This window comes from Drosophila innubila, assembly GCF_004354385.1.
Source record: "Drosophila innubila isolate TH190305 chromosome 3L unlocalized genomic scaffold, UK_Dinn_1.0 0_D_3L, whole genome shotgun sequence".
NCBI lineage: Eukaryota > Metazoa > Arthropoda > Insecta > Diptera > Drosophilidae > Drosophila > Drosophila innubila.
In genome coordinates, this window is record NW_022995376.1 from 10,653,060 (window position 1) to 10,680,594 (window position 27,535).

Below are 27,535 nucleotides of genomic sequence, written 5' to 3' on the forward strand. Positions count from 1 at the left end.
TAGGAATATCTGAAGAATGCGGTATTGGGAGGGTTTATCTATAAATCAGACTATAGTTACGGTTGGGTTTGTCATCTTGTTGCTGTTGTATAACGGCTGATAATGATGTGTGCCTTGACCGTTGCTCTGGCAGCTGCCATTGAGGAAGCGCGTCTTGACGCCATTCTGTTGCAGTTGTTGTTGCTGATGCTGATGTTGCTGTTGCTGCTGCTGTTGCAACTTCTTGTGGCAGCCACCGTTTGGCAATGGCAGCGACTCACCTATCAGTGTTATACGCACTGGCTTGTGGGCGGCAACAGCGGCTGTGGGCGTGGCCGTCTCTGTGGCATCCCAACCGATGGAAGCGCGACGCGGATATGCGGCAGCTGCCAGTTGTTGATTGTAGTTGGTCAGCGTCGTGGAAATGATCGTGTGGCGACGCGTCTGACTCAGGGCACGACAACTGTTGTTGTTGTTGTTGCTGCTGTTGTTGCTGCTGTTGCAGTTGCAGTTGCTGTGATTGCTATGATTGCTGTGGTGTCCATTGCATGGTTGCTGCTGTGATTGCTGCTGTTGCTGCTGCGGTTGCTGCTGATGACGAATTATCGTTGTGGCAGCCACCGTGGAGTCGTTGCAATGCAAGTGCAGCGCCGGAAAGTGCGTGGTGTAACTGGTGTATTCGGGCTTACTTCTGCGGACAGAGAAATATCCATAGATTAGAGCCAAAGCATTTATTTTTTACTAAAATGTGCACATGCTCTGAATGAGTTTTAATATTTTTTTTTTAAATGCGACTACTTTGAGGCAACACTTCTCATGTAAATGTTAAAGCTGACATACAAGTTAATTAAATTTTATATGTAATAAAATATTTTTATTATTATTTTATTTTTACTGGTTTTTAAATATTTTATCTTTAAATTTTAAAAACCGCCCAAAAATTGAATTTATCTAAATGTCAAAATTAAACCATGTACATGAGAAATGTAACCTTTAATTTAATTTCAGTTGGTTAGTTTTGGGTCTGCTTTACCTGGGGACTCTATTTAATTGCCGCATGCAATTAAATTAGTTCACAAACAGTGTTAAGTGTCAGGCAATAAATGGAATGCTTAAAGCTACGACTTAAAACTAGTTTTTAAATGTTGTTTAGTATTTTAGTCTTATTCATTAATTGTTGAGTAATTTTTGCAGTATTAAATACAGTTAAAGCTATTTGCTTCAGGTGCAAAAGTTACAATTATCCATACAGCTATAACTTAGGTGTAGTATACATAAAAGGTTGATCGCACACAGCACGATAATGGCTAAGATGAAATCACAAAATAGTACCTGTTGCTCCCCAAACTGTAGTCTATATAGATTGAATATATACATATACATATACATATGTGGCAGCATGTTGGGAGAGTGTGGAGTGTGTTTAATTGTGTGTGGGTGAAGTGGCAAAAGTGGTTAATCAAATGTTAAAGATACGAACAGTTAGGCAATGAGCACAATACAACAGCAACATCAACGTCGCTTGTGGCAGCTACTTGTTGAATGATGTTGCCCCAATTAGGCTGCCGTTGCATTACAATTTGCAACCATTAACGTCAAGTGGCCAACTGATTTGCATGCCACAACCACAACCACAGTTGCAGTTGCAGTTGCAAGCCGAAAGAGTCAGCGGCGCATGACAGCTGATTTTCAATTCAACAGCAACAGTAACAGCAACAAGCGATTGCCACAAACGACGTTTTGTATACCATTTTGCTGCATGTGGCAGTAACAAAACGAAAATAATAGTAATAAAATAAATATAAATAAATAAAAATAGAAATAGAAATAATAAAGTAACATATGTCGAATGGAATTGAATGTTTGCCTACCTGGACAAACCCTCCGCACCAATGGCAAGTGGTCGTGTCTGTGAAAGTGGAATTGGAATTGTTGATAGCTTTCGGTTAGTCAATAATCATTGTGCACACACACGCACGCACACAAAGATACACATTGAAGTAGGCTTAAGTATATATGTATTTGTGTGTATTTTCAATGAGCTGGTCACACTTACTCGCTCCGTTTGTGTGGCCATGCTTATGCATTCCTTGTTTGCCACATCGCCACTCGCCTGTCGCTTCTCCGCCTCCAGTTGCTCGATGAGATCTCGCTGCAGGCGAATTGTGCGATCACGATCATCCACTTGACCCTAGTTTATACATAGACAGTGTGACCACAGTTAGTTATCATTCTCTCTTTCTCTCTGCATCTATATTTTTCACAGCAAAACTATATTTACGAACTAAGCCAGAGAGTGTTCCAATTGTAGACGAATATTTGTATAAAAAAAACTTGCAGAAATACGAGTATGCTATCCATCAATCAACATCAATCACAAGCATGCTCTAAATTCCGTAAAAAAACATAGATAATATTCCCATATTTCAAACTGATACTGGTAGTTAATGGTACAAAATCAATTTCAAAAAATGGGTTTTCAAACTGAAGGTTGTAAATGTGGCAGTTATTAGACTCTAAGAGTGGAAACTTGAATTTTTTGAAAAATTATTTTAAATGCAGTATTTGAATAAAGAGGCCAAACCATGATCAAAATGACATTCCACTTAAAAATCGGTTAAGTTTTAATAAAGTTATGAACGTTTGAAGTTGGTCAGACCTTTGACCTAGCAACTTTACAAGTCCAAATTTTTGTCCAATTTCTCATGATTTTTTACAAAAAAATGAAAGGTCTCAAAAACAATTTTAAAGTGTTGTTTTATACTAATTACGATATATGAAGTTGATTAAAAGTGAAAACTTGAGATTTAAAATTTTGAATTTTCGAAATTCCAAAGGGGGGACCCTTAGCATCGGAATTGAATTCTGGCGATAATAGTCGAAAATATAAAAAATGTTCTAAATTGATAATATTTAAATGCAGAATGAATTAAGAGCCCACAACATGATCAAAATGACATTCCACTTAAAAATCGGTTAAGTTTTAATAAAGTTATGAACGTTTGAAGTTGGTCAGACCTTTGACCTAGCAACTTTACAAGTCCAAATTTTTGTCCAATTTCTCATGATTTTTTACAAAAAAATGAAAGGTCTCAAAAACAATTTTAAAGTGTTGTTTTATACTAATTACGATATAAGAAGTTGATTAAAAGTGAAAACTTGAGATTTAAAATTTTGAATTTTCGAAATTCCAAAGGGGGGACCCTTAGCATCGGAATTGAATTCTGGCGATAATATTCGAAAATATATAAAATGTTCTAAATTGATAATATTTAAATGCAGAATGAATTAAGAGCCCACAACATGATCAAAATGACATTCCACTTAAAAATCGGTTAAGTTTTAATAAAGTTATGAACGTTTGAAGTTGGACAGACCTTTGACCTAGCAACTTTACAAGTCCAAATTTTTGTCCAATTTCTCATGATTTTTTACAAAAAAATGAAAGGTCTCAAAAACAATTTTAAAGTGTTGTTTTATACTAATTACGATATAAGAAGTTGATTAAAAGTGAAAACTTGAGATTTAAAATTTTGAATTTTCGAAATTCCAAAGGGGGGACCCTTAGCATCGGAATTGAATTCTGGCGATAATATTTGAAAAAATATAAAATGTTCTAAATTGATAAAATTTAAATGGAGAATGAATTAAGAGCCCACAAAATGATCAAAATGACATTCCACTTAAAAATCGGTTAAGTTTTAATAAAGTTATGAACGTTTGAAGATGGTAATTTTTAATTTAAGTGACTGTAATTTAAATAATACTAAAAATTTTCTTTACTTTTTTACTGCTATTGCATCCATTGCATTTCTGGTATGATTATGTATGTTTTAAGCCATTTAATCGATAATCTATTCGGAATTTAGAGCATTACAAACAAAGAACTAAAGAATCGTTTAGTGTGTTTTTGATATGTGACTAGTTATAGTTATAGATAGAGTCAAGGTGCTTGTATCGAAGATAAAAATTCAAGCTATAGCTATATACACGATAGATAAAAAAAAATATGTATAGAATATATAATAAGCATAAGAATAAGTTTTTTTTAATGGAACTTTGTATTTAAGTTGTCTGCAGTTGTATGTTACATGCCGAGTATTGAGTATAGGAACAACAACAGCAATAGTTATAGTAGTATATTATTATCGATAAGAAAGGTAGAACTGTAAAAACTGTTTCCTGTTTAATGTGACTGCATCGTATTTGATAAGAGATAAGCGAAAGTGAGTACTCTCAGACTGAGTTGTGAATCTAATCGATCGAGCAAACAAAATGCAAAGAACGTGCAAATACCTGAAGGTAAACCACCTGTCTACGTAGATCCGATAATTCCTGCAATGGATCCTCCGTTGTGGATGATGTCAAGCTGGCCAAATCAATGTCATTCAGCTGCTTGCTATCCAATCCACATGCCGCAAACAGTTGCACATTGTCATTCTCGAAGGGATTGAGGGTTTCCGTCTAAGATAAAAGATAAATAAATTTTGAGAAATGTATAAAGAGTTTTTACAAGGTAAGGATATATTTTGAGCCCTAAATTTAATAAAAATGTATACATTTTTCTTGTGAAATATTAAGAGATACTGTATTATAACTTATCAGGATTAAGTTAATATAAATGTAAAGATAGTTAAAAGTAAAAATATAATATTTTCTAAACATTTATGAGGTGAGTAAATTTGTGGAGAATTTGCACAAAAGAAAATGAAAACCTACCCGCTTCAAATCAAAATCAGCTTCCTGTGTGACGGTGCAATTGTGAGATTGATATGAGGGTGTGTGTGGCATGTGGCATGAGGCATGTGTGACATGTGCATAAAAAAGTAAGTAAATGGCAAAACTAAAAGAAATAGATGAGGAAGAAACTATGTCTGGTTGTACCTCCTGAAGGATGCGACGTAGTCGCAGCAGCTGCTTCTTGAACTGCAGCACATCCTGGATCATGGCATTCCTGAAGGATTTGTCATACAACATCAGATCGTCCGATGAGCTGTGCAGCTCCGCGTGGCTTCCGTGGCCGGTGGCACGTCTCGATCCCGACGCCGTGGCAGACAACTGAGGATGCTGCTGCTGCTGCTGCTGCAGCTGCCGACGCTGCAGACTCGACGTCGAGGAGGCGGTGGAGGCACGTGAGGCAGCTGTGCTGCGCTTACGTGCGGAGGCGCCGCTGTGTGTGGAACGCAAACTGTTGTCCGAGTCGTTGCCCGTTAGCTGTTGCTGCTGCTGATCCTGCAACCGGGAGCGATTCAACAGCCGTGTGGCACGTGCGGGCAGCTTGGCGCTGTGAAGGGAGAGAGGAGTAGAGAGAGGGAGAGAGTATGAGTAAATATAGCTGCCACTTGCAGCCTAGTTGCAACCTAAGATATGTGCCATTCGCTGAAGGTGCGCTGCTTGCCACAAAAGGTGGCACATAGTGGTAATGATGATGATGATGAGACGGATGGGCGTGGGCGTTTTGGGGGCAGCTGCTCAGCTGCTTGATGCCGATGGGCGATGAGCTATTACGCTGACTGCGCTGACTGCGCTGCGACTGCGGCTGTGGCAGCTGCTCCATTAGGAATCTGTTCTCGGAGGTCTTCAGATCGGTGCGTACACGACGCACGCCACTGGGCGAGGCAGCTGCCAGGGATGTGGATGCCACAGCAGCAGCATTTGTGGACATGTTTTTGCCACTTCAATTCGCAGCGAAACTGAATTTTGGTTTTTGTTGCAGGACAATGACGATGACACAATCGGGACATGCGCAGTGCCACAACAGCTGAGTGGAGAAGCGACACAAGGGATGGAAAGGTGAGGGAGGTAGGTGTGGAGAGTTTGTAGAGCTTTGCTCTCTTTCAATTATTTAGCCAATGCGACGCGCTTTAATTAACTTGGCCGCATTGAAAGTGAAATGGCATCCATTGATTAGGGTTCCCCCTTAGTCCCCAGCTGCCACCATGAAGAGGGGATGGACAGGGGCAAGAGGGGCACCTGTCAATGGGCAATTAATTGCGCCGCCAACATGCTGGGAAGCTGCACCACTTGGCGGTGGTGGTGCGGTGACTAAAGTCGGTTACGTGGTGGAAATAAATCCACAACACGCTGGTAACATGTTGTTTGTGTTGTTGTTGTTGTTGGTGAAAGTCAACTGTTGCGTGTTGCAGTCGCTGTTAGAGTGGGAGGGACTGAGCAGGGGCAGCGGGGAATATTACAAGTCTTACACATGCGCGTTGTTAGCCGCATAATTTATACAAAACTATTGAAAATGCCCAACAAATATTGAATAAATACTCCAAAAGACTAACCAAAAACAGCAGCAATAACCACAACAACAATAGCAACAATCACAGCAACAACAACTTGAACCACATTCCGAAAGGTTAAAGTTATACTTTAACGAAATGTTGCAGTTCCAGGTCGCATCCTAAGTAAATAACTTTGCGTCTTATGGCCAATTGGCACGCCACAAAATGAAGATGAAAAGCAACAGAAAACATTTTAAAAACAAATGGTTTGCATTTTATTTGACTTTCACACTGTACAAGCTAACTGAAACTTAATTAGTAGTGCCTCAGAAGCAAAGCAAAATAATGGATTACTGAAATAATAAACAAAAGCAAAAGTGCTATGTAATTGCCCAAAAAAACTGGATCAAATACCTGTACAGCCTTTTCAAATTAGTGCAAAACATAAGTTATAAGTATAAAATTACTAAAAATAATACTAATATAAACATACTTGTCGTTTGATGATGACTTTGATAAGAACTTAAGAAGCTGTCATTTTTATAGACAAGACAAAACGGTGTCTAATTTGCTTAATTTTCTTGAAATATTGAAAAGAAAGTCTTATTATACAGTAGCTGTTAAATGGAATCAGAGCAGCATTATAAAGTGAATTATCTTGAGAGGTCTATAAAGTATTCAAAGCATTTTGTAATAATAATAAATTAGAATAATTGGAATCTCTGTCCAATGAGATCAGCTTTTCTACACTATGTGGAAAATAATAACGTTAGAATGGTATTGTAAGCTATTTCTATATATAATACAATTTTGAAAATTTCTATTTATAATAAGATACTTTGTGACTATAACTATTTTATAGGCTATTTCCACGACCACTCACATTTGGCTCATTTGGTCACATTTGGATGTGGCTCATTTTTGGCTTTCCACGACCAAATGTGAAACTGTTAAGATACTCAAAGCAAAGCAGCTGTTCGGCTTCTGTGCACAAATTACAAAAAACAGACAATAACAACATTTTATTATTTATTATGATATTTTAATTTGCGCAAATTTAATGTCTACCGATTTTATTGATGAAAACAGCTGGTTAAGGTGATAATTGCTATTTTTTTAAGAGTTTATCGATAAACATCGCGTGTTCGATAGAAAAATACTAAAATTCACGGGGTCGAATGACAAAATATCGGCTCATTCATTATGGATGAGCCAACATCATCATCCGGATTTTGTACTGAAATGAAGTCCACATTCGGGCCGGATGATGAAAATGGCGTCGGATGACCCAAATGGGCTGTCGTGGAAATAGCCTATTAATGACTATACATAATATTACGATAAACTTCTTTCTCTCATATATAAACATTTGTTTTTACATATTAAATCATTTCAAATGATATTTCTACATTTTATATTATTATTATTTCCATAAATAATCACCTACTATCTGTATTACTCTCTTTCCCTCCCTCTTTACACCTCCTTCCTTAATTATACGAAATAGTATTGTTGCTGGACTGAAGTGTATATTTAACATATTTAAGAAAGAAACACTTTTAGTTTACACAGCGTTGCGGTTTCGTATGCAAATTTGGCAAACTAAACAAAATGTATTCATAATTTCCCACAGAGTTGATGGATCGTGCTCGAATCGTCTTGATATGGAGGTTGAGTATGCAGTAATCAACTGTGAAAAAAGAGTTGGACGAAGCCAAAACAATGCCAAGCACTTTGCACAATTGCACCGGAAATTTCATACAAAATAAGATACTTTTTATATGTATGTATGTATATGTGTGTATGTGTGTGTGTGTGTGTGTGGCCGACAAAACGTTCGTCATTGCAGCAGTTGCAAGCTAATGGAGTTGAAATTGCCACAACAGCGACTCGCTTAACTCTAAATAGTTGCTGTAACTGTAAACATATATATAAATGTATATGTAAGTGTATGGGAGAGATATGGGAATTTAACTGCAACCAATTTGTAACTCCACACGGGCCAATGCCAACGGCATGTGTCGCCTCAGTGGCAACTACCAACTACCAACTGCCAACTGTCAGCGATGACAATCAAATCACATCAGTTGAGGCAGAGGCGTTGCAACATCTACGGACCTAACGGCACTTATCAATTTCTATGGTGAAACGTCATTTGTCATAGGCACGGAAGTGTAGTTCCCCCCGCCCCGCCCCATCTTTCCCCTGATAACCGAGGGCAACAAACGTAGCAAAGGGCGCTTCATTAGAGACCTGGCAACTTGCAACTTGGCAACCGGCAACAGGCAACAGGCAACAGGCCGTCATCATGTTAATAACCATAAGAAAAGTACACACAACATTCTCTCACAACACACAAGACACACATAGACATAGACATTGACAGTGGTGTGCGGAGCAAATCTGCTGAGAATCTGAATCCGGTGTGTATCTTGTATCTTGAACGGTGGAAGAATCTTGTGGCAAGTTTTTGTCTGCGCCGTTGAAGCTGAAGCTGCTGTTGATGATGATCAACGATGGCTGCCAGGTAGTCAGAGGAAGAGGCGGAAGACAGACAAAGAGACTGAGAGACAGACAGACAGACAGACAGACAGACAGACAGACAGACAGACAGACAGACAGACAGACAGACAGGTAGTAAGTTTAGGTAGGTAGATTGGTAGCTACATACGCATCTGTATCTATATTTGCACTCGATGGTATTTTGTGGTCACCGGTCGCACATTCTGTTGAATTATGCATGTCTACAACGAAGACTGCAAGACTGTAGATTGTAGACTGAGTCGCAGACTGCGACGGAGACTGCGACTGCAATCTTCAAGTACTTAGAAACCCACTGCAGTGGCACGTCAACATGCCACAAATGGCAACTGCAACTGAACTTGAAGCGTCAACAGTCTCTATCATAAAAAAAGAAACGAAAATGGAATGGAGCTCAGTTTTCTTGGGGTCAGCACTTGCAGCTGATTGTTCTTTTTGATTTATTCGTATACCCTGCTGGTAGGTAACATACTTTTGTAATGAACTGTGCAACACATTGGCAGATGAGTGAAAGAGTCTCTATAAAGTATATATCGTATTGATAACATATCAATGTATAAAAGTTATAAGTTCGGCGCATTATTTAAATGTCTTGTTTAGTTTTTTTTACGAACATTATCATTTTTTGTAGGTGCAACCCATTTAAATTCTATATAATATTTAAAAGCAGCATTCTGTAAGTGTATTTAATCTTCGTCTAACTGAAGATTCCACCTCTCTCTCTTGTTTTAGTGCTTCTTTTGGCCGTAATTGTTACGTTTATGGGCATCAAATTCCAGCGATGTATTTCAAATGTAATTTGCATGTGACACACTTTTCGGTTTCGGATTTCCAGTTTAGTTTTTCTATTGTTTTTCCGATCCGATCCGATCCGCGGACTTTGCGGTCTGCATATCAAATGACGCAAGTGACCAAAGGGTTTTGTGGTTCGGACGGAAATCAGCACCCACTTTGGCAGCGATACCCTCCCTTCCCATTCCTCCCCGCTCGGAGTCCTACTTGTGGTTTTGCTTGTGCTTTTCTGATCATCATTATCATTATCACTTTTTTGTGTTTAAGTATTCGCTTTTTTTGGTATTTGTTACTACAGATTTTTGTTACTCACTTTTGACGAAACCAGTTGTCTGCCGTAGTTTTTGTTATTTATTTATTTATTTTATTATTATTGTTTTTTTTTTTCAATTTTTTTTGGTATCTGCACAAAATTCACACAAAAAGCATTGACACTTGTGCCTGCGGCGCGTCTTTAACGATGCTTTTGTTGGTGTTGTTGTTGTTGTTGTTGTTGTTGCTGTTGTATTTGTGGCATGAAAAAGGCAACAGTGCGTATCGACGGGTGGCTGGTGGCAGACGAGGGCGGTCTATTCGGTCACTGGCTTTTGTTGTTTATTATTATTATGATTTCTGGGCTTTGTCTATTAACCACACTGGCAATTAACTTGGCAACTCTCTGGGGTTAGGCAACTCCCACGCAGCTTAAGCACTTGCATAACCACAGCAACAATAACAATATTTTGAGATTACAATATTCTTTAATCTGATGCTCAGTGTGTAAGCATTTGTTTACGAAGTTACCCACGCAACCGACGCAACTCGACTCGTATCGAACCGAACGCTTTGAGATCTTGTTTAATACTGAAGTTGGAAGTTGGTAGCGAGTCTCAAGGCTGCAACAAACTGACAATGGAACAGCACAGTGGGTCAACGAGGGCTTCAAAGTGGTATAAAAATCGTGTATTGGGAAAAATTGTTTAGCTGAATTCATTTAATTGTGTTAAATATTTTTAAATGAAAAAGTCGGTCAAAGAAAATAAATATTAATATTTTTAAGATTTCTCTTCTATTTTTTTATTTAATATTTATTTTATTAAGAGTAATTTCAAATTTGAAAGAATCTAGAATCTTTTTTTACCCCAAATCATACTAGAAAAAATATTTTGTGTAAATATAATTTCCTAAAAAGAAATGGATGAAGTAAAAATCAGATTACTTTTTGAATATTCAACCAAGGGTGCCACAGAAAGCGAAACCAACCGTAAGTTTCCCAAATCTCCATACGTTTTTTTGAGATTTTTGGTTGGTTTGGATTTCTGTAGCACCCCTGAATATTTTTCCTTACATTTTTTGTATACTTTAAAGTCGACTAGAGAATAATTGATATTTTATTAATATATTTTTAGTACAAATTAAAATACGTCAGGTATTGAGAGCTAACACAGGCATATAAATAATAAAAAAAATATTACACAATTTTTTAGTTGACAAATTAACTTTGCAATCAAAATATTTAAGAATTATTTGCAATAAAAAATATTTGATTTATTATCAATTTCTGTAAAGAGTTTCGACTGCTTTTGTGCCACTGTGCGCATGCCAAGTGCTAACAATGTTTCGATTCCAACTTGTTTCAGTCAACGTTAAGAATGTTTTGTATAGGAGTTTGTAATGGTTGTTGTTGTTGTGATTGTTGTTGTAATAGAGCTTTGTGTGTGGTATTGCCGTTAGAAAAGAAAGCTTTCTGGCAACAGAGAGATAAGGTATGCGAATGAGAATGGAAATGTTGTAGTTATGGCCATAACATTAGAGCCAAGATGAAGATCGTTGCACTTGGCAGCTGTCTCAGTTGACAGTTGTCGATTGTCAATTGTCGATTGGCAACAACTTACTCAGCACTTTTTGCCGGCAAGTACGCTGTGATGACTCATGCCACTTGGCCAAATGAATGGCTGGATGAATGGTTGTGGCCCAAGGTTAATTCACAAGTGTGGTTTTGCATATGAATTATGGTTTTCCAAAACGATTAAGAGACTTAAACATTGTCCGCAGCTGTTTGACATTTTGACCGTGGGACGTGGACCGTTTAAAACGTTTGAAGCTGGCTTGCGTTTTCTTGGCCACAATTTATGGGGACATTCACCAATACATAATGAAAGGCAATCCCCAGGCGCATGCGTATCCACGACTTTAGCTGAATCCGCTCGAGGCCAGCGGCATTTTGCAGTTATGTTGTTGTTGTTGTTGTGGTTGTCGCTGCTTTTCCAGACAACAACAAGTCGGAACAGGTTCACATGTTGCCAGACAATTGATTTTTCCTTTGGTAAATGCAATAAAAATGCGACAGGCAAAGGCAAAGCCAAAGCCACAACAAAACTTTTGGCTGGAACAAGAAACGACTTTTCGCTGTTGTCGTTGTTGTTGTTGTTGGCGCTGTCGTGCCGTTGCCGGTTGTTGTTATTGTTGCCATGACAAAAGAATGCGGCACTCGCCATCAAGTCTCAGTGCAAAGTCAAAATGTTATCTTAACTACGACCACGATTTGGCCAGGCCAGGCCAGGCCAGACCTCGTCCCGACCAGGCAAATGCCAAGTGCCGTTGCCGTTGCCTCTTGCTTATGGCTTTGACTCTGCCCTCCCCCTTAACCTCGCATCCCTCTCCGCTGCTCTTTAAATTCATGTATCCATGTACAACTACAATTCGTGGTAGCAGGCGCTTAAACATTGCAATCGAGAGCGGCAATTGGCAACGGGAATGGCAATGTGAATTTTGGTTGTTACCAACATCAAATGGGACGACCTTTAGGCCAAAACAGCTAAAGCGGCTCGAACAGCGTATACGAGTATAGCCATCAATTGAAATTTCAACCTGTCCCAATGCTGTCTGCCTAATTTTGGGCTAATTTCAATTTTCAATCCAGTTTTCAATCTGAGCGCGGGCAAAATCTTAAAGAATTGCGCAAGTTAACACAAGAAATGCCAAAGGATTGAAGGTTTAAGTATTAAATTTGATGGTTTTAATTTAATAAGAGCTCTAAAAAATTGGAAGAAATACTAAAGTTTTTATACAAGTTTTCGAATAAAAAAAAAAGTGCTAATATGATATATGTAAGGTAATTTGAATGAAGAAGCTTAATTGAATATTGAGAAGTCACTTAAAAAAAGTTATCATATTAAAATAAGCTGAATTTGCTTAGCACTTAAGTTAATTGTTTCTTCTATAATCTGAAGTTATTCTTTTAATAAAATTACTTGAAAAAAGCGAAAAACTTCTAATAGTTTTTGATACTTAAGATTTGGGTTGAATTCCAAAGGCTTTCTAGTGTTATATTGAAGGCAAGTTGCCGGCAAACAACAAAATAGAAAAAGCAGAGAAGAAGAAAGAGAGTGGGGAGAGGGAGGAAGTAGGGCAGGTCCACGTCTGATTGATTAGGCACAAGTTGTATTACTTTCAAGTGGTGCTGGGAGTGGTGCAGGCACTGAGACTGTGACTGGATGAGAGATGGCAACTGCAATAGCTGGCCAAGTGCCAGGCGGGTTAATAAAATCAAATCCAATCAAAGGAATGGAAAGGGAAGGGCAAGGAAAGTAAAGGAAAGGCCAGGGAAAGACAAGTCAAAAGTAAACCGCACTGCATTTTGGCTGTTTTGGCAAAGCGCCCGTTGGCCAATTCAATTAGTATTGGTAATGGAAATGGAAATGGAAATGGGTGGGGTCAGTTGATGATGGTGGTGAGCGTGTGGTCCAGGTGTGGCATGGACTCGGACTCACCTGATGCGCTCCCGGGGACTGGATGAGGTGCGTTGCATGCGAACGCGAAGTAAACTATTGAGCTCCTTCATGACATCGCTGCCCTTGCACTCCAACTGGGAGAGTAGCTCCGCCTCGGTCTCGGCCTGCTCCGGGTCCATCTCAGTGCCCAGCTTGTGAAGATCTGAGCCGCTGCGACTGCGCATCGAGACGGTGCGATCTATGGAGTCCACGCTGCTGTTCATATCAAAGTCCATCATCAGATCATCGGAGCAGATGGACTCGCAGGGCGATAGGGTATCCAGGGACTCGGCACTCTCCAGCACCGCTCTTCGCACCGCTGCTGGAGTCCTTAAGCTCAGTTCTATGGCCTGTTGGAGTGCGGTGCGTGCCTTGGACTGACTCTTGAGCGATCTCAAAGATCCCGTCTGGGTGTGCGTGTGTGTCTCCATCAAAGTGGGCGTGTCGGTGGCCACTTCGTGTGCCTCCGAGTTGCACAGCAATGCCGGCTGATCGGCAATCTCGTCATCGATCAGATTACCACAGTCCGATCCCAGAGACAGCGAGTGGGAGGCGTGTGTGGGCGTGCCCGGTGAGTTGGGGCTGCGACTGCCCGGATCGAGTTCCAGATCCAGCACTGGCGATATATCATCGATGTCCACATCAATGTCCTTCTGCTGCAACTCCGCATTGAGCTTGTGCTTCTTGAGCTTGCCCCCCGCCTCCTCGGACTCCTCCGTGCTGCTGACCAGGCTATCCGTCGGCGAGGTCTCATCATCCAGCAACAGACAGGTGCTGTTGGCCAGCGCCAGTTCCGCGAACTTGGATTCATTGAGCGCATTGTTGAAGCTGCGTGGACGCTCACTAGGCAGACGGACAGTTGCAGCCTCCCGATTGTCCGCAACGTTGAGCAAGTGATCCTGGCCAGCTAAGAAGCTGGGCTTGGCTGCTGGTTCTGTTAGAGAAGCTGTGCAAAGAGAAGCGTAAGAAGGTTGAGATTTGATGAAGCTTAGTGCCCAAGGTAAAATGTTACAGAGGAAAATTCGCAGGAAAGATCCTAGAAGAACATTTAGGATACTTCTAAAGGGAAGAGATTCCAAAAGGAGGATCCAAGGAAGGTTAAAATAACAAAGAGGGACTCTTAAGGTATGATATCACATAGGAATGACTTGGTTAAGGGTTTTCTTTCTGGTAAAGGTAGTTCCTAAGTGAGTTTAATTAGCTATCTCAGTATTTTCCAAGAGAGGACTTTAAGATACGATCATTGTGAGGGATTTCATTTTAAGAAAGATTATTGTAAGGGATTTCATTATAAGTAACATCAGAATCAATAAAATAAATTAAGTTCAATTATTCAAAAAAAAATAAAATTTACTTCTGAAATAGGACATTCTTCTCCTTCACTTACAAATGGTGCTAAACTGCATGTCCATATCCGTATTGATGAGACTGATGTCATCTAGGGCCAAGGACATGTCCTCCTCCTTGTCATTGACTTTGGCTGGCGCTTGGGTGTCGCTGCTGGTGAAGCTCATGCTGCTGCCATCCCTGGCGGCCAAGGACTCGCCCGCCTGGCAACGCCAGGACATGGAGGAGGACAGACTTATGCTCTGCTGTTTGGCACTCTTCTCGGAGGTGGATGAGTCCAGATATAACTTCTCCTCGTCCACGCTTTCGCTGTCATCGGAGCCAATGGCCTTGGGCTTTGGTGGTGTCTCTGGTGTTTGCATTGAAATCGCTGCCTGATCCTGTCCCGACTCCGTCTGTCGACGCTCGTAGCTCTCCCGACTGAGCACCGTGTTGGATCGCACCAAGCCGACCAGCGGCAACTGCGACGTCTGACTGTTGTCCGTGGGCAACTTGGGCAATGCCAAGGTCTCCACATAGGAGTTGGACTCGCTCGACGGCGGATCGTCCATGTCACGCACCTCGAAGGTGTGTCGGCCACTCATGACCATCTGGAGATTCCTTGGACGACTGCGACTGCGCTTGGAGCGATCACTTCCTCCCGAGCTGCTGCCCGAATCCCCGGCCATGTCCATGCTGGCAATGCCGGAATCGGCGCTAATCTCTCGACTGCCGGAGAAGCCACGACGTGTCGTATTGTTGGTCAACTGCTTGACGCTCTTCTGATCCAGCTGACGGCTTGACGGCTGCACATGGATGGAGGTCAAGGGATGCTGCCTGGATGTGGTGGCAACATCCTTGGCTCGGGCGCCGGTGGCATGCGTCGGCAGCGGCGACTGCACGCTGCTGCTGCTTGGCGTCGTGGGCGTTGTGGCAGTCAGACTGATGGCCACCGGATACTCCGGACGTGGCAAGCTGACCGTTTGCAGCGTGAATTTGGCAAAGCTGGCAGGTGCAGCACGTGGCGTGGGACGAACGTTGTGAGGAGCATGGAATGGATTAGAGACAGAGTCCAGACAGAGACAGTTGGATTTCGATGTGACGTTACTCACATGACATTGGCGTGCATATTGGCCAGATTGTTGTAGTTGTAGCGCTGTTGCCGTGACGTGGCAGCTGCCGTGGCACTTGCCTCATCCGCAAACTCGCCGAAGAACTGACGACGCTGATACTCAATGGTCGTGTTCTGGTTCAGATTGAACGTCAGCGTCTTGGGCTGTGCTATTTTCGGCTCCCCATCAACTGTGCGACCTGCGTGTGCGCTCTTGGAACGACGCTTCACTAGACGGGAGGTGGGAATGAGTAGAAAGTGTAGCAAGAGACAGAAAGAGGCCGAAAGGGAAGAGTAGAAAGAGTACAAGTTGGAGAATCAAAAAGATGGCAGAGGGAATATGTCGATTCATTTGACGCTACTTACGATTGCTCACCAGCACATTGCCATTGCCATTGTTGTTGTTGTTGCTGTTGTTGCTGTTGCTAGTGCTGCTGTTGTTGCCAGTGCTGCTGTTGTTGTTGTTCTGAGCATTCGCTGCCGTTTCCACAGCGTCCTCACTTGACGAGGTTAGACCGGCGGATGCGGGGCGTGGCACATTGCCGCGATAACCAAAACGCTTGTTGGCCGCACCTGTGCGATTCGCTGTCTTTTGGGCAACGGCAACGCCCACTTTCTCAAACTGCACAGGGATAGCTACAACAGAAAGAAAGCATAAATAGGAGAGCATTAATCGAGAATGTTGGACTACAAAATACCCTGCGGCCAAGCCCTTAAATTACCTAACACTCCCTTAAACCGATACTCCTCTCAAGTAAATGAAAATGTTTATTATACATTTAAACATCTTCTCACTTTTATAGTTGTAACTTGAAAATCTTTCCATTTTCTTACTATATGTTCGTGAAATTATCAGTGTAAGCTCGGACATTCTCATATGTCACACTTGTGAAAACTTAAGGTCCTAGCCCTAAAATTGCCCTATTCATTAATTTTTATTTTATTATCATGGAAGGATTTTGTGATATCCTGAATTGGAAAAAATCTAGATTTTCCTATACATATCAGAAGTCTATGTACCAAATTTGGTGCTTCTAGGTTTTACCAACTCAGATATCTGTTCTTGAACATAGACGGAAATAAGTATATGTCAACTTAGCTGCATAAAAATATTAATTTTAATCTTTAATTAACTTACATTCTATAAGGATTCGTTATACTATACATAAATGCACTAGTCATAATTGTAATTAAATATTTCACATTTCGATTCTTATGTAAATAGAAATTCTACCTATATTTACCTGTTGTTCAACTTATAAATCATCATATTTATTTACAAGCAAATCTTTTTTCATGTTTCTTTATTTAATGGGTTCTACAGTCCTGTTACCTAAATTTGCTTAAACTTAATATACCCTTGGCGCAGTGTATAAAAAGTCGGAAGTGTAGGGCAGGAGAGTCGTGTTAGCTCCTTATTAGATAGCACGTTTAATTGGTGCAAATTAAAAAGCCATAACCAGAAAGGGGAACTCCTTGCTCACCTGCTCCCGTTGTCATCGTTGTTGCATTGCCATTGTCGTCCTTTGTATCTGTCTGGAATGTGCTGTGGTTCGCACCACCCTCGAGCAATTTCTTGAACTTCTTGGGCGTACCATTGAGCTTTTTGCGAAAGCCAAAGGACATGGCGGTGCCTTTGGTGTGTACTTGTTGTTGCTGCTCCTCTTTGGAGTCCAGCTGGTGGTGGCCTGTAAGGTTGCCATTGTTGCGACGATGGTACTTGCCGCCGTGCTTCTTGCTCTCCGTTTGTCCCTAGATCGAAGGAGGGAGGGGAAGAGGGGAGACAGAAAAGCAGGTTAGACAAGCGATTAAATTGTAAGCGTTGGCAAAAAAACAGGTCAACAGTTAAGTGAAAGATACAATAGAAAGATACACAGCCTGAGCCTGCACAGAGACAACAACAATGGGGGAAAAGGGGGAGTGTGTGTGTAAGGGGGTGTGTGTGTGTGTGTGCTTGTGGGTTTTGTATGGAAATCTAACTACGCAAAGGCATGATTAATGCCACAGCAGCTCAAAAGCTTAGAACTACACAATTACTATCCCATAGATACATTTGTATCTTTTTAATCAAATACCATTATGACTGCCTCGACTTCCGCGTCAACTGCTGCGTCCTCGTCGACTGTTGCACTGCTGGCAGAAATATCTCTTTGTTGTTGCTGTTCTTCTTCTTCTTCTTCGTCTAATGTCGCCGCGTTGTCATCGATCTCGGCGATTTCTTTGTGTTGCAAATGTATCTGTATCTCAGCCTGTGGCTGCTCGTGCTCGTTCTTCTTCTCGATGGCGTTGTTGTCCTCGTGTGCGGTTAATGTGACGACGACGAGGTTGTCGCATTCATCCATGTTGCACGTTGGCTGCTGAGGCACTCGCTTTTTTTGCGAGCTTCCTCCTTTTTTATCTCGTCACTTGCCACGTTTGCAATCTTCTCAATTGGTTGTGCCCCTAATTGCGTTTCACTTGCCACTATTTTCATTCCACAGCTGCCGCACAAATTACGCCATTTATAATTGCACTTGAGGCAGGTACACAGATACAGCTACACAGCTACACAGATACACAGATACACCCACACACGGTGCTTTTACTTTTGAAGGTCCTTGAAAAGATTTTCCATACTCAAAATCTTAAGAACTGACGCAATTTTCTTTGTCTCCATGCAGTTGCAACACCTTAAAGTATGCAATGTGTTTTTCACTTGATTTTTATGCAATTTTCATGCAGTTTTCTTGCAAATTTCTTTAGTTTTTTCTCAGCAAATTGTTGGAGTTTTTCACTTGTGAAACGACAGCACACGGAAAATTGAATGCGCTTGCTGAAAATTCTGGCTGAGAACTTCTGGAAATTGGACGAGTGTATGCCTTGCTCAGCAGACCGGACAGTGGTGCAGTCATGCGCACAGCCACAAAAACAAGTGTCTGTTCGACATGAGGGTGGTTCTGCAGTGGCGCCATCTAGAGTTGGTAAGACTCGCTTGAGTTTAGGGGGTGCATTGGATTATACCGTAAGATTGTATAGCACATTATTAATATGTGATAAATTAAGGAGTATGTTATGTACAAAGCAGTGCGAAACCAAGAGAGAGGGGGATACCCTGTAATATACGCACAAGTTCAACCGTTAACTCTTAATTCGAACAATTTATTTAAGTAAATGCTAAAGTCATACTATTAACCTTGAATTTTGTTGCTTTAATAATGTTTGTCTGTATGAGCTTTATGCTATATTATTTTATAGGGTATCTATTTGCTCGTTTTTAATCATGTGCTGTAAGCTTGCTTAATGTTTTATTTTTAAATAAATAATAATTCTTTGAACCACATTTGCTTATAGTTTTGTTTAGAATTTAGTACCGACGAATCCAACAAGACCGTGTGGCCTAATGGATAAGGCGTCGGACTTCGGATCCGAAGATTGCAGGTTCGAGTCCTGTCACGGTCGAAGAAAGAATTCACTTTTTTTTTAATTTTTAATTTTTTTTTTTAACTAATAAAGCATATTAAATTGTATAAATAATTTTTGCATGTGCCTTTATGTTAATTTTTTGTGTAAATGGAAATTTAAATTTTTTCTTTTTTTTTTGAGATAATCTTAAGTGTATGTTAATTAACATCTACAAAGCTTTCACAGTCTCTGCTTGCGTGTAAGTAGTTTTAATAGTATTTGTTGGAACACTCACCTCATATGACTGCTGGAGATGTAGATTAGACTCATCCTCTGTCTCGTTCTCGCTATCGCTTAGTTGCCAGTTGGTAGTGGTTGTTGCTGTGGTTCTTGTTGTGGTTGTTGCTGTGATCTCACTTCTACTATTGCTATTGCTGTTGCTAGCATCGAGCACTGGAGTTATGTATTTCACTTGGCACTCGGCGAGTGTCTGCGCCAATTCGTGCAACAGAAAGTCCTGGCAAGTGGCATAGTCCTCGTTGTTGCAACCTGTCAGCGAGCTGCCAATAACATTCTCAGCACTCACAGGGGCATCCAAATGATTATAAACAGACTCGAAGTGCAGCACGGTAGTCTGCTCCAACTCCTGCTTCCCCTCCTGTTGCTCCTGCTCTGACTCTGACTCTGTTTCTTTATCCTTCTCTGTCTCCGTCTCCGACTCCGTTTCTGCTTCTGCTTCCGTCTCTGACTGCGCCTGGTTGCGGCTTATGTGATAATAAAATGTCGGCTCATCTGTTGGCCCCGTTGTTGTGGCAATATATTCATTACTCGTTGTCAACTGTTGCCATATTTTGTGGGCGTGGCGCAAATCTTGTTGCGACAACGCAATTGTCAGCACAGATTGATGATGTGCGGGGCTCGGGCACGTCGACTGCCGGGAGACACACTTGCCCATCGATCCGACTCTTGCAGCATTGGCAGTTGGTAGTTGGTAGTTGGCAGTTGGTTCGTAGTCAGTTGACTCCTCGATTCGGTGGTTTCGAATGGTATTGTGGTGTTGCCTGATGATTTCGCTTGCAACACACTCACGATTCGTTGCTCTTGACAGCTAATGTCTAATGTGGTGACTGAGTAGTGGCTCTTCCTCTCTGCCTCTTCGCCTCCCTGCCTGGCTCTGTCTGTTGTGGCTCGGCTGCAGTTGCTCCACTTGCACCGCCTGTCGAAATTGGCCGTAAACTCATGAGTGAGTGGGTTATCGTATTAGACACTTGACAGCCAACGCCGTCATATTGATATGCTGGGAACGTGGCTCAAATTGAAGCTGTTGCTTTAGCATTGCGGTTAGCAGCTACGCAGGTGAAGCTTGCACTGAGAGAATTTACGAGGGGAGTACTAAAGTGCATTTAAATATATGCAACGAGTGAAACTAAACAATTTAAATTGCTCAGATAGAAATGCTTCAAAAACTGTGATCTTAAAATTAATATATTCTATATCTATAAAATAATCAATTTGATCTGCAAATATATAAATAAAACCCACAGAAATCGGGCTAACCAAACTTTTTATCATTTTTTAAGAGAAAAGAATAGACACAAAATATTTGTAATAAATCTACAGTTTGCAGAACATAATAAACTGAGAATATATAGAAGCTTAATGAACACCCGATAATTATTTTACATCTCACTTCATTCAGTAGAACCAAATATACACTGGGAGAAAAAAATACATTTGTTAGAATTAATTTTACTGTATATCTTTGCAGCACTGCCTACACTGAGAGCAAATTTGTACTACTAAGTAACTGACTTAATCTAAGCTAAAGTTATTGGCCATCTTAAATCATGCAATATGTATATATAAATAATAATAAGAGGAGTAATCAATTTAGAGCTTAACAAAATTTGTAGCCACACATTTTTGCTGTAAAAAGCGAGAGCTACTATTCCCCTCTCCGCTGTACTCCCCTCTATGCCCTCTTACCCACAATCTCATCATTTTTGCGTCCTTTTGTCGATGCATTATGCAAAGGCAACACGTTTTTTATTAAATTTTATTAGAGTGGTGCATGCAAACGGACAGAAGCAGTTCCCTAAAGCACACCACAACAACAACAACAACAACAATAACGCTGGGAAATCGAGGGGAGAGAGGGAGAGATAGAGAGCGAAGGCGAGTGCAAGTGGAGAAACCTTTGGGGAGAACGCATCCAGATCCTGGCTTGCTGGCGTTATGACGCATTTGCAAAATTTACACCCACTGTGGGAAGCGAGACAGAGATAGCGAATTTGTGGCAGAGAGAGAGATAGAAAGAGCTCTATGTTTACTTGTGTGTGTGTGTGTGTTGCACTGTTTATGCCTGCTTATGTCGTTTTGGCTTACTCACATTTGCCACGCGGCTTTGTGCTGCATAAATTTTCAGTGGCACGCCCCACTCACTGTACTTGCAACCTCATCTGTGGCACGTGAGTCCTTTGTGTTAAGTGCCAAGTTTTGTTCTTTATTTTGGTGCGTTTCTATTCAACATAATGAGCCAATTCAGCAGCTTTTTGCTCAGCGTTGCAGCGTTGCAAATTAAAGGTGGCAAGCTTAAAGTCTGCTTGCAACACACATCAAGCAAAATACTTTGGCAGCAATTGGTCGCATATGTAAATTGAACATCAAGTAATTATGCGCATAAATAAGCACAAGCGTAAGCTCGCCTCATGCCACATGCCTCATGCCTTATGCCACATAACTGAAAAGTCGGCCCGAACCTTAACTCAGATCGGGCTTAATCGACGCTGGCTGCAACAGAGGATGGGGCACACGTACATACGTGGCAAGGATATGTGGCACGTTGGCTCATGCATAAGCATAACAATAACCATTACCATTACAGCGATTGCCTCCGCCTCCCCCCACCCCTTACTCCCCTACAACCTCCCTCCCTCCCTCTCTCGCTCTCTTGTCATGCCAAATCGATGTGGCATGCAACAGCTGCTGGCTAACAGCTCCACTGTATGCATTTCAATTTGTGGCCTAAATGAATGTGAGCTCTGGCCAACTGCAATAAATGCCAAATGCGAAAGAAAGCAACTTAGCCCAAAAAAAAAAAACAAAAAATGAAAAGTTCTCCTGGCCAGGATTAAAATAATGCGGCCAAAAGTTGCGCTGACACTTTTAATACAAGGCGTCAAAATAAAAGTTTTGACACGTGCCCCAAGTTGCAAAGCCAAGTTGTAGCATGCAAATTGGCTAGAAGAAAGTCAAGAAATGAGAGAAGACACCGAGAAAATAGAAGAAGCAGCTGTTGATGAGTAAGCCACAAACTACAAACAGTTAATACTCATGGCAGCATAAATGCGCTTAAAGGTGGCCAACAACAACAAGAACAACAACAGCCACAACATCAACTGAGCCACAAAGTGTTGGCCAAAAAGCCGAAAAACGTTGCGTGGTTAAAAGCAATTGCATTTTGGTAATTGAACAAGTCAACGCTTAATTATTGTACATCACTGCAAAAAGCAGCCCCATAACTGTCTGTCTGTCTGTCGACCAAGAGGTGCAAAGAGGGGTTGAGGGGGGAGGGAGGTGAGACAGTTGAACGAAATTCTCTTTTATTCATGAGCGGGAAAAACATTTCCATCGTGCTGCAGAAAATGTGCAAAAATGAGCAATTGCTTTTGTAAATGTTTGTTGTTGTTCTTTTTGCTCTGTTTGTATTGTGATTGTTGTGGTTGTTGTGTTATTGTTGTTGTTGTTGTTGTTGTTGTTGTTGTAGCTGTTGAGCCGCGCATGTTGTGGTCTTTGCTGCTGCCATTATACCCAATGCGGTGGTCGTAAAGGGGGTATAAGCTGTCACGCCAGCCGATAAATAAATGAATTCGAGAAACAAAAGAGTTTTAAAAGCCAAAAGAGCGGTAATTAAACTGACCATGGAGGACTATTTGAATAAATACCGTTGTTATCCGTCATTTTAAAAGTATATACATTTTTTTAATGCCGATTAATGCAGATAAATAGAGAAAAGCGTTAAAAGACTGAATTTAAAGTGACCATGGAGGTTCATTTAATTGGGTAAAGTTGCTAAATATCAATAGGAAAATAAAAGCCATAATGCAGAAAAATAAGCGGAAACTGACCATGGAGGAGGTATATCTTGAAATACCCTGGAGGATGTGTGTGATAAATTTAAGTTTTTTTTTTTATCATATCTATAATAAATTATGATTTGGAAGTGAAATGAACAGTATAATAATTGAGTAAACTTTACACCGTTGTCATCTTATAAAGTTAGACAGACTGCCTTCTACAGGATATCCTTAGGTCTATCTCATTGCCATGCAGTTTTTATAGTGAGTGCGCTTGATACGTTTTAATTGACGCCTCATTTTGCCTTGTGCCAAACACACACACACACACTCGTTCACACACTCACACACACATACACACATTGGCACAACAATTGAGTAAATGTTTTGCTTAAAGCGTTGCTTTAAGTTTTTGGAACTAGTTAAAAACTGATCTGTTTCCGTTATTGTGCAACTTTGACTACGACTATAAATGGAGAATAGCCCCAAAAGCCAGGCTACACACATAACACATACAAACACACACACTGTCACACGCATAGTATAAACAACAACAAAGTCGGACAGTTGATAGGTTTTTGTGCCGCTGTTTGGGGACTTCACTCGGACATTTTCCCCTAGACTCGAATTACACCCCTTCTCCTTCCCCTTCCCCTTCTCCCTCCCCTCACCCCCGCTAAGCAAAACGCATCCCCGCGTGCTCGCACTATTGGCCATAAATCAATTTTTCAAAAATGACACTGGGAAATGGAAAAAGTAAGCTCAAAGCTGTGCGAATATTGAAAGCTGCCGAAACACCGCACTCTTATCATCCCAGCAAACCAACAGCAACAACAACAACAACAACAACAACAATAATAACAACTTCTGCATTGGCATCCCTATATGATCAAGAGTGTGTGTATGTGTGTGTGTGTGTGTGTGTGCGAGTGTGTGTGCGGAGAACTCGGCGACAAACTCATCGCATAAAAAATGTATATTTTTACTTGAATTTTGTATTTCTTTTTAGTATTTTTATTCCTCTTCTTCTCATTTTTTACTCATTTTTTGCCGGCAAAGATTTGCAGCTGGCGTTGAAAGTTTTGTCGACGGGTTTTGTCATCATAAATTTTAATTTTTTCTCTTTTTTGTATGTGTGTGTGTGTGTGTGTGTGTGTGTTTGGACGCCGTGAGCTGTTGCAAGAAAAGCCTTTTCCGTTTTCCCCCAAAATTGTGAAAATGAGCACATTAATAGTGAAAAGCAGTTGAAGCTGCAACTCAGACCAAAAAAACTGAAAAAAGTCAACTCAAGGCGTTGTGCCGCCCGCAAAGAAATGCAACATAACGTGCGTCACACGTGGCGTATGCGCAATGCAACAACATCAACATCAACAGCAGCAGCAGCAGCAGAAGAAACTGGCCAAAACTGAGTTGAGATGAGATGAGAAGAAATAAGACGAAACACGACGAGTTTGAATGCATGCTGATGAGCAAGCATTCGAATGGAATATGAATGAGTATAGCCAAGCGCATTGAATGCTATTGATAGACGCAATGAATCATTTTAATGTGTTCTTCTTCTCTTCTCTACTCTTTGGCAACTGCAACTTCAAATGTAAATTTCTCTAGAAAATTGTAAGATTGTTAGCAAAAAAATTGAGTTAAGACGAAAGGGATTTAACTCTTAACTGAATAGCTTTTGAATGAGTTTGAATAATTATATTCACAAAGTATGTATATTTAAGAGCATCATTATACTTGATTAAATAATAAATAAAATACTTCAATTCGATCTTCGAGACTATAAGCGTAAGATACTCTAAATTTTGAAATTTTAAATAATTTTTAACAACATTTTTATTAAGTCTTAAGTCTTAAATTTATAAATTAAGTCTTAAATTCTGTTATGAAAGGTCTGTCAGCATTCAAACTCTTACAACACTATCAAAAATTATGCTATTTTCATGCGGAATGTCTGTTTGATACTATTAAGCTGATTAAATATTTAAAAAAAATTTATTTCTCAAAATAAATGAACAAAAAAAAATTGTTTGCTCTCTTTAAACTATTTGAATTTTATTTCAAATTTCTATTTTGAAAGATAGTTAAGTTGAGAAAATATAATTTTGTTGAAAGTTTTCAAAGGTATCTTGTAGTCGTGCACTCTTCGTTAGAACGTTCTAGTGCGCTTTAATGATCCGCTAGATACTATAGTTCAACTTGAAACCTGCCCACTAATAGTTCAACTTGAAGATATTTATGTAAGGCAACATTTTCAACAAAATTGCGACCTAACTTCAAAATTGGCATCATTACGAGCAGAATGAGCTGAGTGTCTCTTTTGGCCGGAAGATAAATACGTCTGATGATTGCAAATGATGATGTCAGAGTAATTACTCAAATATCACTAATAATAAGTTGTTAGATTCTGTCTCGAATTTCCAGGCAATATTTTTTGAATTTGTGAAGATGTTGAGTGCAGCTGTTGGTTGAATTTATTTAGTCGAATGAACTTAATAACATTATTTAGTTATTCGTGTGTCAACTTAACTTCCTGTGAAATGGCTCAAATTTAATAATAATTTTACTCGTATCTGGATTCATTTGCATGTTGTGAATGAGTGAGTAGGCCCAATGGCCACATGTGAATGCATATGAATGTGGACTGTGTTGCAAGTTGTAGTTGTTGTTGTTGTAGCTGTTGTTGTAGTTACTGTTCAAGGCAGACCTTTGCGTTATTACAATTACGTATACTTAATTATTACCTGAATTTTATTGTTGCTGCCGGACTCTGGTTATGTTAAAGGCATTTTGTTTACGACTCGGCAACAGAGCGTGCAAACTACACGCAATTGACAAGCTCGTAATCAAGCCGCATAATTGCAAATTGTTGTTGCCGTTGCTGCCGTTGTTGTTGTTGTCTTTTGAAGCCCAACTCGAGACGCTTGTTTGCCAATTTGCGTACTTTGAAAATTCTTTATATAAACATAAGCACGTCGAACCATATATATAAGTATGGATATGTACATAATAATTACGCAATTGACAGCGTCTGTCAACGCTTTAACTCCCAGTCCCAAACCCCCTCCCCCTCCCCTCCTCTTCCTCTTCCCACCCACTCAAATTTCCGCTTTTAATTCAGCGTTAAGCCAACGTCGAAAGTTGTAAAAACTTATTTGCAATGTTTTTCTAAAATGTTCTTAATACCACAACTAAAGCCTTTAATGCTATGGCAACACTGACTACTGTCAGTTTGCGGCCAAGCGGAACCAAATGGAAATAATTCACAAATATATATTTGAATGATTTATCAAACAGACAAATCATAATTATCAACATGTTCAAAATAGTTGATTGATTACATAATATTTGCATTTCCATTACGATTTGGCACAGTAGTATTTAAATACACACATGTACACATACTTATGATACAGACTGTTTCACGCTGCGTATGCTTAATGTGTGCTTCAAGCTAATTTGTATGGCCGCTTGGGCGTTTGCTTGCATTCTTATTTAAACAATTATTTTAGCAATTCAGCAGTTGGCCAATGATTGGGCCATGTTTGGTAAGCCGCTTAGATACTTCAGCGACTTTTCTATGCAAATTCCATACAATTGTACTTGTAGTTGTGTGTGTGTCGGTCTGGAAGATATTTAATATGTATAGCTGTGTGCGGTGCTGCAAACTCTGCGGCCGTGTTGCATGCGACAACTGAAGCGCAAACTCGAACCCAAACAACAATATAGAAATCGACACTAACTGCAAATATATTCATTCGAATATATATATTTATATATGTATATATAAATAAATTTATATGTAATATATCGTGCTCGTACGTGTGATTTAGATCTGTGGAACAAGTACTCGTTCGAGTAGTTCGGGGAATTCATTGTGGAACATGCAAATCTGTTGAAGACAAGAACTCACCTTTGCCACCTTTTGCTTTTTTTGCTTATCTTATCAACAGTTCTTGCCTTATTTGTTTAGTTGTTTTTCTTCTTGTTGTTGTTGTTGTTACTCGTGTTGTTGTATGCCGTAATTAAATAGCAATTTGCGATTGCTTTGTCTAAACACTGAACGTCACTTCACTTGCAACTTCCCACTCTATGAGCACTTTTTCATTCTCTTTGCGAGTTGACCTTGATTAAAGCCTGCTCTGGACTTTTATCTACATATATGAGGTTTTATAACATTTTGTTGCTGCCAAATGACTTGAGCACTGGCGTCATATTTGTTATTATTATTAGTTAAAAGCGTAAACGACAACTGACGTTGGCTACGCATAAAGCGAGCACCTTAGAAACGACATCGACATCGACACGATCAAAGCCACAACCAAGTGAGAAAGCTTCGAGCTTCGAGCA

At 40.3% G+C, this 27,535-nt stretch overlaps 1 protein-coding gene, 1 long non-coding RNA gene and 1 other non-coding gene across 7 annotated transcripts; 1 reads left to right on the forward strand and 2 right to left on the reverse strand.

Moving 5' to 3' along the window:
* Positions 1-27,506, reverse strand: LOC117788377 (homeobox protein 5). 5 transcript variants are annotated; one of them, XM_034627138.1, is made up of 12 exons: positions 27,099-27,506; positions 19,405-20,325; positions 17,213-17,480; positions 16,095-16,364; positions 15,730-15,958; positions 14,679-15,655; positions 13,292-14,237; positions 4,864-5,263; positions 4,276-4,443; positions 2,036-2,170; positions 1,851-1,888; positions 1-670 (listed from the first exon to the last, which is right to left on the reverse strand). In XM_034627138.1, the coding sequence occupies exons 2-12, from the start codon at positions 20,062-20,064 to the stop codon at positions 46-48; spliced, it is 4,716 nt and encodes a 1,571-aa protein (XP_034483029.1). In that variant the 5' UTR covers positions 20,065-20,325; positions 27,099-27,506; the 3' UTR covers positions 1-45. The 5 variants fall into 5 exon arrangements, with proteins under 5 accessions (XP_034483029.1, XP_034483030.1, XP_034483028.1 ...); XM_034627139.1 differs by having other exon boundaries at positions 4,291-4,443; positions 19,405-20,477; XM_034627137.1 differs by having other exon boundaries at positions 19,405-20,477.
* LOC117788381 lies at positions 9,492-10,474 on the reverse strand. Its single transcript, XR_004617764.1, has 2 exons — positions 10,272-10,474; positions 9,492-10,002 (listed from the first exon to the last, which is right to left on the reverse strand). It is a non-coding gene; the product is annotated as an uncharacterized LOC117788381 (long non-coding RNA).
* Positions 19,094-19,166, forward strand: Trnar-ucg. Its single transcript has one exon. It is a non-coding gene; the product is annotated as a tRNA-Arg (tRNA).
* Positions 27,507-27,535: the final 29 nt, after the last annotated feature.